An 11245-nucleotide genomic window follows, 5' to 3' on the forward strand; every position below is an offset into this window, starting at 1 on the left:
AAATACTGAAACAAAAAAAACTGGCCAAAGATCCACCGTGTGGCCCCGCCCTCTAAATGTGATTGGCTCAACTGACGGGGCCGGAGCACGATTGGTTGTTACAAGTGTCAGTCAAAACGCCATCGCTTCAAACGGAAGTGGACGTTTGTTAGTGTTTTTCTTTAAGCATAAAACTTAATTAGACAGAATCGCTTTGGTTTTCTTTAAAAACAAATGAAATAAGTAAAAATCATAAAGTGTGCGCTGTAAAATCAAAATGAATTGTTAGTTTGTTTGTTTTTTTATGAAACTTTATCCAAACCAAGTACAAACAAGTACGGTGTAAATGTAAAAAGGGCAAATAGTAGAGACAGACTTAGATGTGGGGACATCAAAGCAAAAACTGATTAAAGAATGATAAGGTAAAATAAAAAAGACAATAAAAATAAACTACAACAAGGGGGTATATTCATTAATTCAACCTTTATTTAGACAGGTTAGTCTCATTGAGCCTCGGGGACTCATTTACAGACACACCTGATTTCACCTGTCTTCATATGTTTCCATATATTTCACAGATTTCAAATATAATTGGAAGTCAGATTTTAAAAAGTTCAAATCTGGGGGTGATCTTAGCACTCTCTGTTTATGAATAAATCATTTTTCCAGACAAAATATCAGTTTACAACCAGTTCCATTTTTTTGTTTTTCACTAATACTCCAGATGTTACCACACCTCTGGAAATAGATTCAGGAAGTGTAATTTTCAGTTTGATCCATCTTTCCAAGTGATTCCAAAATATTTTGGTTTTGTTGCATTCATAGAAGATATGATCTATTGTTTCTATATCCTGTTCACAGAACGAGTATTAACTGAGTCTTAGACCACCTGCTGTGTGAAACATCTGACTGTGGACACAATACCAAAGTGATTCAGTGATCAGGGTCGTGACGGGCCGTGTCCAATGCTCAGCCCACGTGTCATAAGTTTTAACGTGTCAACATGTTTTTGTTTGTTCATTTCAAAATCTGGTTAAAGCATGGTTACTTTCTACCTGAACGAGTCGAGTCAGTTTTGAACTGGTGTTCTAAGAACTTTATTGATCCGGCAGGAAACGGTTCTGTCAGGTAGTTATTGGTCAGTCGGGACATGAAGCCCTGATCTAAAGTGCAGAAGTGTCTCCAGGTGAGATTCATAAACATCAAGCAGTTGGAACGAGAGCGCAGAGCCTCCTGGTTTCAGTCATTTTGGACTGGAACTTTGATGGAAGCCAGCAGGACCGTGGACACGTGGCAGACCCAGTTAGGAGCAGTACGGGTTTCCTGGCAGAAGATCAACAAGAGAACTTTAATGGAAGTTGGTACCTCGTGTTCTTCAACTTATCCATCTCAACATGGACTGACCTTTATGGTGAGTTTCCAGTTAACAAGCTCACGACACGCGGACACAGGGCGGGTGTTTCCGAGTCCCCTCTGTACCGCAGGCCTTCAAGCATCCTCACAACCAACACCTGGTAGAATTAGCCGTAAAGAAAACTACCATGACGTGTGAACGTCACAGAAGCTCAAAGGTACGAACCCCTTGATGTGAGGGAACACGTGGGAACGTAAAAACACGCCTGATGTCCGGCTCCGTGCCAAGGAAACCGTTACGGCACATTTTAACTTCATGTCTTGTTTGGTTGTCCCGGCACGCCCTCGGGTGGAACGCCTCGTTTGATCAGACACCAACTTTTGTTCTGCATCCAAAACATCAAACTTGTCCAGCTGATTTATTATTAGCTTCCACTAGTCAGAACATAGAAATTAATGTGTGTTAATAAATATTCAAATAATTAAAGAGGAGCTGGATCGACACCAACATTGTGTCCGTTTGTAAATGTGGAGAAACTGCAACACAACTTTATTCACTACTGTACTTTTAATATTGTATTATTTATTTCTGCTTTACTACTTATTTGTACACAGTAAACAAACATTTTGAACACCATATAACATTTTTTTACACTTCCATCTGTTTTTAAACGGATTAAATTGGGTCCTGACGAAGCACACGTTCAATGTTTAGTTCAACAACAGACATTCACACGAAACAGTTTCAGGATATAAATAATCAGCGGACAGAAAAATGTCAAATGTCCATTACGACGGTCGTTTCATTTACAGATGGATTTCAAAACTAATAAAATGTTTTCATGAACGCAGTCAGGCTCCATCCCTGAGAGAATCTACTCGAGTTCAAAAGAAAGCAAAAGCTTTTCGGTCTTTCTGATGCTGGCGTTGCGAGTCTGGAGCTCCACAGTCCGTTTCTGCTGCGGCGTCACAGCTCCCGCTTCACTTCGTACTGGCACACGCAGGAGTCCCGCTGGCTGTCCAGGTACGGCTTACAGCCTAAATGCATGACGGCGTCAAACAGCAGGGTCACCGCTGACTCGCATGCTGTCCAGAGTGTGGGAAGAAAGAAAAGAAGGTGAGAAAACACACACAGGGCAAGAGATGCTGCCATGACATCACTGAGAGGAAACCTGATCTGGAGGATCCGGCGGGCTGGATGGTCCTCCCCAAACTGGTATTAAAACACAGTCAAAAAATCCTTTAGGGTGTACTAATGGGGGTGTGTGTGTGTGTGTGGGGGGGGGGGGGGGCATAAAAATGTTTTTGTTGATTTTCAAAACAACTAAAATGACACGTGGGCTGGAAGATTGAAGAGAGTTCATTGTTAATTTTTTATTTTATTCTACAGATCAGTTCAAATAAACTTACCACGGTAAAATGTGCAGGTTTTTTTTAAACTAAAGGCTATTAAAGAGTTAAAAAGTAAAAACTGAATATATTTTCAGGCTGAGGGGAAGAAATATTAAAAATAGCATTTTTAAGCAGCTAAATAAGGCGGAGGATTTTTTCCCTGAGGAACGCCAAGTGTCATTAAGTTAAAGGACATTCCACCGATTAAAGCTCATGTTGATGCTCCCAGTCTCAACGAAGACGTCTCATGTGGACATACCTGACCGTCTCTTACCTTGGACGGTCTGGGACAATCCCAGAGTCCTCTGTACGTTCCTGCAGATGGTCTCGAGACACTCCTGGAACTGCTCGTCACACTCGTGCTTCTCACGGCCGCAGGTATCGTAGCAGCGATCGTGCTGGTTGCAGCATTTGGTCATGGAAGGGATTCCTATATCAAACTGGGAGCAACAACATAATTATTGTTTTGTGAAGCGTGTCACCTAGATCAGGGCTTCCCAAAACTTTGTGAGTCTAGAGGAGATCTATGGTAATCAACCTTCAAATGATCAACAACAGCATATTTACTCTTAACTGTTTCAAAAACAATGGTCCTAAAAATGATAGTTGAAGTAATGTGTCTATTAAAAGGATTATTAACAGTTTGTACACTTCAGCAACAGTCAAGATCACGAGTCTCGATAAAAAGCAAAAACGTTCTTCTTGAAGTTTTCAAACTTTCCATGAAGTATTATCTCAGAAAATACTCAAGTTTCCAAGTATCACCATTATGACAGACATGATAAAACATTAATAAAAGCTTACAAGCTTATATTTAAATCTGACACATCAATCACTGGCTGAAGGTCAAAGTTTAAAATGAACTGCGTCCATGTAGAGCTGCGCAATACATCTAAAGTATTCTGATATTGCAGTACTACTACAATATTGCTAAGGATTCAAAAAAATGGCAGACCTGAACTGCAGCAAGAAATACTAAGTTGGAAATTAGATGGAAAAATACGCCCTCCCCCCCCCCCCCCCCCCACACACACACACACACACTCTAAATGCCCAGAGCCAGCACATGCAGGAAACACTGTAGTGATAAATATTGATGCATGTGGACTTTTCACAACAAATATCATCTTTCAACAATACCACCATCATCATCATCATCAGTGACCTCATGCTCCACAATCACTGCAGAGAACCAGAACACATGCACTGTGTCCTGGCTCTTCTTCTGCCCCACGACGACTGACAGCACGTTCAGAACACTTGATGTGATGTGCACGTCTGTTGGCCCTTGTCCACGTTAGATTTCACAGGAGATCTTAACATGTTCGCCCGTGCACGTTGACTAGTGTCTGTTTGGAGCTTGAGACAACGTGACATTATCACAACGCTACAGGAAGTACTTGGATTCTTACACGACACCGAACGTTTCCCACCTGGAATCCAAAGAGTGGCGAGCCACATCCGTTGGGCGGAGGGTTCCTGTAGCCGGGACGAGGCACTGGTTTGTATCCTGCAAGAGACGGCGACAAGGTGTCACTGCTCAACACTCTGGAGACGACACGTCAACAACATACATGATACAGCTGGACAGTTCTGAGAAAAAGTCATCAGCTCCTCACACGTTTCTTCCATTTTCACCTTTGGTCACTTAAAAATGCAACAGCTGCCATCGAGTGTTTGTTACAGCCGGTCTCTTTGGTGTCTTTGGCACGCCCCTCCTCCGATGCCGGCCCTCTTCCTCATCGACTGTCATGTCAAACTGGTTCAAAACCAAAAAAAGTTTCAGAAAAAAAAAAAGATGACCTGACTGAAAGTTGTTGGATTGTACACCTGGATTATTGAGCAAGGACTATTTTAGTTTTGAACCAGTTTGACATGACTGTTGACGAGGAAGAGGGCCGGCATCGGGGCGTGCCAAAGACACCATCTTAGCACCAACATAACTGGTTTGTTCCACTTTGGAGTAAACTGTTGGGGGAGGAATCAGTTTTGTTTCCTCGACTGATGAAGCCTTCTGGATGGAAGGTGAAACGTTTCAGCAACTAATAAAATTGTCCAGATGACCTGACTGAAAATTGTTGAACTGTAGTTTCAAGTTTATTAAGTTGATTTTTCTTTTATAATGAAGCACAGTTCAACATTTCAGTTTTGGATCAATCCATCCGTATATTGATTGATGGTTATTCCTGGATCAATGCTGTAATTTATGCAGAGGTATCTTCTTAACTTACCTGGATGTTGCAATGACAGCTCATGTCAATCATCTCCTGGGGATTAATAAAGTCATCGTATGACTCACCAACATTATGAGATTTACACGTGCTCACCGTCTGAACATCTGTAATGACACAGGCCGTCATCGCCACCGAACAGATCCAGTGCTGCGTTCAGGTACGTGTCTATTTTATGGATCCCGTTCCGGATGGTCTTCAGAGTCATCCTCCAGTCGGGGGTCTCCGGCTCGTGCGGGCAGCAACAGGCATTGGGGAGGAAATGAAGGACGAGCAGACAGAGCAGAGACGAGCGCACGGAGCTGAGCGCGCTAACACTCAGCTGCGCGTGCCGGCGCCATGTCAACATTTCAGCCCGAGCCCAGGTCCAACGACGTCCAAAACATCCGGTGTCCGCGAGGGCGCTTCCGGGTTTGACGCGGTCACGTGACCCCGAAGCGAATGACGTCATGCTTTGCGATCATGGTTTATTCAAGCTTTATTTCTACAGGTTAGTGCCATTGAATGTACAGGAGCTGATTTAACAAAGAGTGCGGGCAACAAACACACTCACACAGGACGTGCACAAATAGAGATCATTTTAACAAGAGAAAATAAAATGGTATTTAAAAGAAAATGTAAAAACCAGCTAGGTTGTGGGGCGGTGTAGAAAACTAAAACTAAACAAGGTTTGTGAGACCAGCCATGTTTTCTGGGACTGTCCTTAAACTCATTATTTGTTGTTTGTGAGCAGAAAGTTAGAAACGGACCGACCGCTGAACTCTAAACCTGTTGGTGGTTTCATCTGTTTGAACATTACAAGAAAAAAGTTTTTGTTGTAAACTTAATACTAATAATCAAATATACCCACTGCTGTGAAATGTCCATGCTGAAACCCAGAATTAGTTTTTTTACTTATATTTCATCTGTCACTTTAAATTACTGTACCCATGCAAAAGCCTTCTCTAATGTCCAGGACATCCCTGTAAAGGATTATTACTCTATGGATTTATTTCCTGGTAAAATAAAAATAAAAATAAATAAAAAAATAATAATTTATATATATATATATATATATATATATAATTACTAAAAATACAATGTCACACCAGTTCTCTTTCAGACAAATCAAGTTTCTTACGTTTATTTTATTGTAAAAATTTGTGCAAATTCAGGATTTAGGCCACGTTTATTATTCAGACAACGTTTCTGATAAATGTGAGAGCAGAAGAGTGCTTTTCACTCCATTCAAATAATTAAAATATATTAAAAACACAAAAAGTTCAATACAAAAACAACTGGACTTTATTTGTAACGAGACGTTTCGCTCCTGATCCGAGGAGCTTCCTCACTTCAAAGAGCAGAGAGTGAGATTCAGGTTATAAGACTGAGTGAGATAAGACACACACACGTAGATTAGAAATATATTTTTGAGTCGTTCAACAGTTTGAGGTCTGTTATTTTTACTCATGGAACTTTAATCTGTAATATTCAGTGTTTTAAATGTACAGAACACAGCAGACCGTTTTAAATTGAAATGACATCAAATGAGTTACTGAATATAAACCCTTGTACAATTATAAAATAAAGGTAGATTCACCACTGTTGGTTTACAATAATTATTAACCTTTATTTAACCAGTTTAAACTGGTTTTCATGTAATCAAAGCAAAAGTAAGAAAGTCCTTAAAAAGTTTTATTGTTCAAAGACCAATTTGTATCCAACTTTCAAAGCAACTTCAGCTGTTATTTATCCATGTATTTAAATCTTATCTGACATTTATCGCCTGTAAAACGATTAAATTATTTGAATTTGTAGCAATAATTTGTGGCAGTTTAAATTCCTGAAAGTGGAGATAATTAAAAACTTGTTTGTAACAAATAAACTTGGTTTTCTTTGAGCTACATGTTCTACACCAAAACACAAACTTATCAAACTCAGAGATGTTTGATTTCAGGTTCCAGTTTACTTTATTTAAATGATTAGTCGAGCAATGTAGAGAAACTTGTTTCTTTTAAATAGGTGCAATAAGTTCAAACATTGAAAAATAAAAATGTACAACCGTTTATGACCAACAGTTTCATCATGTTCAGTCCCAGGCAGCTTCACATTATGCAGGAGAGACACGTTCTTTCAGGAGGAATGCTTCTCATGTCGAGTCAAGAAGCCTTCTTCATTCTTTGATTCCTTCTGGTCTTTCTTCACGGGACACGCTGGACTGGAAGAGGAGCTCACACGGACCAGAACAACCAGCAAACGATGCATGAACAGATTCGGTTTGCTGGATCTTCAGAAATGTTTGTTCTTGTGCAGAAGGCCCCTCCAGTTCTTGAAGCACATCTTTAGTGTTCTTGTCCTTCTTGTTGTAGAAAAGCACAGACGAAAGAAGAAGAAGAAGAAAGTGTGGAAGAGTCCGACAACGTGTGGACGGTTCGAGACGACGCAGCAGCTCAGTGAAGGGGAATGGTTCAGCAGGAAGATGTGGGGGACTTTTTCTGACCTAAACACTTCTCCTAATGAAAAATCTCTTTCTTAAAATAAACAACATAGAAATCTATTCATATATTTACAAACTTGAAAATGATTCTCATCTATCCGCCTCTGAACAGGTGGTTTAGTCTGTCCACCTCTTTGCAGTTGTCCATGGTCATGAGCTCGGCCTTCTTGCGCATCCGGTCGTCCCTGTACACCTTCGCAGCATAAAGCAGGTCCGTTTCTGGGGAAACGACAGAAACGACGTGAGGGATGGAAACAAAATTTAAAAAACTGTTTATTCATATTTACTTACTTGTCTGCCTCTCTTTCCAGCAGTTGTTTCTAACGTTAGTCACGTAGTCGTCTTCGACGTTCTTCTCGATCTGATGCACAGCCGAGGATTTAAACTCCGACTGGAAGTCGCGGGTGACGTAGTAGTCGACGCGCAGGTTCTGCGTCTGCCGTTTCACAGTCTGACCCGTGGACCTGAAGCAGAAAACATCGTTTATTTGTAAAGTCCCTCTCTACGCCACGGCTCGTTTACCACTGACTCGCGGTTTTTCAAAATAAGACTGAACATGACACACGGTTGGTTGAGTGATGGATGAGCCGCAAGATTGGCATGGATTTTTTATTTTAAATGAATTATTTTTAATTATTTAGCATCTGTGTGCAGCCCACAGCTGTGGGAGAAGCTTCCTCCTCCAGCTGATCAGCTGATCTCGTGCAGAGCGGAGAAGAGGGCGTGGCCAAGAGAGCAACCGAGGCAGAGAGCTGAAATAATGACATGCTCTCTTTTAGAGCGTTTAGAGTTTAGAAACATTGTTGAGAATATTGCAAGAGTGTAGGAAGAGTTAAAAATGCCTTACTGGTAATTAATTAATTAAATAAATAAATAAATAAATATATATACTAAAATAAACTACTACTTAATAATTGTGCTACTATTCCGACATTACAGTTTTTCACTTATCGCGGGGCTTCAGGGTACGGCTCCCCCGTGATAAACGAGGGACTACTGTACAGAAAAATACTAATGTGCATGAGACAGTGAGGCTACAGGGAGCAGAGCTCCAAGCTTATATCTAAAATAAAATCCCAGCTTCACCTTGAGATTAATTTACAGATTAACAATGTGAGCTTTAACAGTATGTTCTCGCAGCACGGTTAGAGTTGGTGGGAAACTACCTGGTTGCTCTCTCTTGTTGATTAAAATCTACAACATAGGTCCACTCGCTCCTCCATGTTATTATTATTGCAAATGGCGGATCGGGTTGTTGTGAAAGTTTCTCAAACAACCAGTGACTCCGCCCCCTGACCAATCAGGGACCGGCAGTTCTGACGTCATGTTTTAGGGCCAGCCCGGTACACTTGGTTGGTGGTAATAAGATGTGATTAAATTAAACATTGTATCGTCTTTATGTTGTTGAGACGGTTAACAAGCGTTGCACCTGCAGAAACAACTAGTAAACTGTCCAGCCTTGGTCTTAACCTTTGGTTCTGTATTAACCAGAAACTATGAAAAACTTGGTCAGAACCAGATGTTGGATGCTGCACATGTTGGATGCTGTCTATCACGGTGCACTAAGATTCATAACTGGCTGTAACTACCGTACCCACCACTGCACCCAGTATCCACTGGTTAACTGGTCACCATTAACTTCACACAGACTCTCTCACTGGTACATCTTCATCTTTAAATCACTTCCTGGTCTGCTGCCTTCATACATCTCCTCCTACATGTCTCTGTGTGAGTGCAGCTACAGCGTGCGCTCTCAGGACATCATTACCTGCAGTGTTCCCTCAGTGAGGACTGAACTAGACAAAAGGACCTTCTCCTACTCCGCTCCTGTTTCCTGGAATATCTTGTAAAAACATCTGAAGCTCTTGACCTTTGACCTCTCTAAGTGGCTTCAAACATCTGTTCAGTTCCTGCAGATGTTCCTGTTTTTAGTTTCTACACCGCCTTATAATCTAGATGTTTTTTAGCTCCTTTTCCTTTTAATTACCATTTTATTTTCACTTGTTAAAAAATAATAATTTGTACACATCCTTAGTGATCGTCTACTCATCGCTCTTTGTTAAATCAGGTCTCTCTTGTAAATGAGTCTCTGAGGCTCAATGGGATTCACCTGTAGAGATAAAAAACTAAATCTACAAGCAGCAGCAATAAAACTGCTGGCAGGGTAAACACACATGCAGACCGTGTGTGCGTGCGTGTGTGTGTACACATACGGTCTAGAATAGAGGCTGTAGGGTGGAGGAGACACCATCATCTGGCTCAGTATTGATACTAAAATCAAGACCACAATGGGCATCAGTTGGATGAACATTGAAAAACCGCCCTAGGAACAAACAATCATAAAATGATTATGAATACGTGTATTAAAAACTAAAAGCAGGTAAATGATGAGAGACACGTACGTCTCCCCTTTCCTCGGTCCTCTCCTGTCTGGAGTCCGTCTGATGGCTGTAGCTCGTCCGCCCGTTGGTGAACGTATGTGCAGTAGCTGTAGACAAAACGTCACAGCTGATAAACATTATGACATCATCAAAGTGCCGACGAGCTCAGCGTAAGATGTGAACAATCCTCCTGTGCGTTCACTCACAGGAGGGGAAGCCACCTCCAAAGAACATGTTGAAGAGGTCCTCAGGTGTGATGTCAGCTTCAAAGCCCCGGTGGAAGTCAAAGCCTCCTCTGTGCGACTGGCTGCGGCTGCTCGGCTCCTCCCCACCCGTCAGGTCGTACTGCCGCCGTTTGTCGGGGTTGCTGAGCACGGCGTACGCATTGCCGATCTCTGCAGGTATTTATTTAAGAGTTGAAATTTGAAAGTTGAAGTTTAAATGTTAGAAATATTCTCCCACAAGTTTGAAATAGCAGTTTATCATCTCGCTGCTTATAAATCATAAAAAACAGACATCTAGATTTCACTCTGGACACAAGTGAACCTGAGAGCAAACGGGCGATAAACCATCACCCACACACACGACCTGCAGCCAGAACGCCAGCAAACGTTCAGCTTTGATTTAGGTTGGGGCTACACAGTGGGCGGGGCTACACAGTGGGTGGGGCTACACAGTGGGCCGGGCTAGACAGTGGGCCGGGCTAGACAGTGGGTGTGGCTACACAGTGGGCGGGGCTAGACAGTGGGTGCAGCTACACAGTGGGTGGGGCCACACAGTGGGTGTGGTTACACAGTGGGAGGGGTTACACAGTGGGCAGGGCACACATTGGGAGGGGTTATAAAGTGGGTGGGGCTACACAATGGGTGGGGCCACACAGTGGGAGGGGTTACACAATGGGCAGGGCAACACAGTGGGTGTGGTTACACAGTGGGAGGGGTTACACAGTGGGAGGGGTTACACAATGGGCAGGGCACATATTGGGAGGGGTTATAAAGTGGGCGGGGTTACACAGGGTGTTTTTGCAAAACAAACATTTGAAGAGCAACTCTGGGAAAAGATAATCTGCATCTAGGTGCGAAGCTAAATGTTGTTTAATGTAAAATTTGGGAGTTAAAGTCAACATGTGTCAGTTCTGTGCACGAAGAAGACAAATGATCAAGTTTGCAACAAACAACCTGGAAACAACAAGTTGCTCTAATGTTGCCACAGGTTACTGGTGGTAGATCTTTAGATGAGGACTTTATTATTTCTGTGCAGAAACAGTTCAGCTTGTAGTCAGAAGACTTTCTTGTTTTGGTGACAGTGAATGGCTTCAAATAATAATACTGAAATAATTTTGTGGAAATAAAAGCTCTGATATTCACAAACATTATGAAGCGTTGTCAGAGAAACATCAAACAGGTGAGCAGCAGCAGAGAAACATCAAACAG

At 41.9% G+C, this 11245-nt stretch overlaps 2 protein-coding genes across 2 annotated transcripts in view; both read right to left on the bottom strand.

Moving 5' to 3' along the window:
* Window positions 1–1897: 1897 nt before the first annotated feature.
* pla2g12a (phospholipase A2, group XIIA) lies at window positions 1898–5340 on the bottom strand. The gene is made up of 4 exons (XM_037690035.1): window positions 5052–5340; window positions 4158–4234; window positions 2999–3164; window positions 1898–2418 (listed from the first exon to the last, which is right to left on the bottom strand). Exons 1-4 carry the CDS (start codon window positions 5302–5304, stop codon window positions 2300–2302), a joined length of 615 nt encoding a protein of 204 aa, XP_037545963.1. The 5' UTR covers window positions 5305–5340; the 3' UTR covers window positions 1898–2299.
* A 1537-nt stretch (window positions 5341–6877) lies between these two features.
* The window catches only part of dnajb14 (DnaJ heat shock protein family (Hsp40) member B14), a 9970-nt gene continuing 5602 nt past the window's right edge, over window positions 6878–11245 (bottom strand). Inside the window, exons 4-8 of the mRNA XM_037690037.1 lie at window positions 10019–10207; window positions 9834–9919; window positions 9645–9754; window positions 7723–7895; window positions 6878–7650 (exon numbers count right to left, since the gene is read on the bottom strand). Of these exons, the coding sequence (XP_037545965.1) occupies window positions 7526–7650; window positions 7723–7895; window positions 9645–9754; window positions 9834–9919; window positions 10019–10207 (683 nt within the window). The 3' untranslated portion in view covers window positions 6878–7525. The remainder of the gene's footprint in view (window positions 7651–7722; window positions 7896–9644; window positions 9755–9833; window positions 9920–10018; window positions 10208–11245) is intronic.

This window comes from Nematolebias whitei, chromosome 16 (assembly GCF_014905685.2).
Source record: "Nematolebias whitei isolate Nwh7 chromosome 16, NemWhi1, whole genome shotgun sequence".
NCBI classification, from domain to species: domain Eukaryota; kingdom Metazoa; phylum Chordata; class Actinopteri; order Cyprinodontiformes; family Rivulidae; genus Nematolebias; species Nematolebias whitei.

Coding starts and splice junctions, on each gene's coding strand:
- pla2g12a (XM_037690035.1), bottom strand. CDS start 5,304: ATGTTGACATGGCGCCGGCACGCGCAGCTGAGTGTTAGCGCGCTCAGC. Junction 4,235..5,051: donor TCATTACAGATGTTCAGACG/GTGAGCACGTGT, acceptor CGTCTCTTGCAG/GATACAAACCAGTGCCTCGT. Junction 3,165..4,157: donor CGCCACTCTTTGGATTCCAG/GTGGGAAACGTT, acceptor TGTTGCTCCCAG/TTTGATATAGGAATCCCTTC.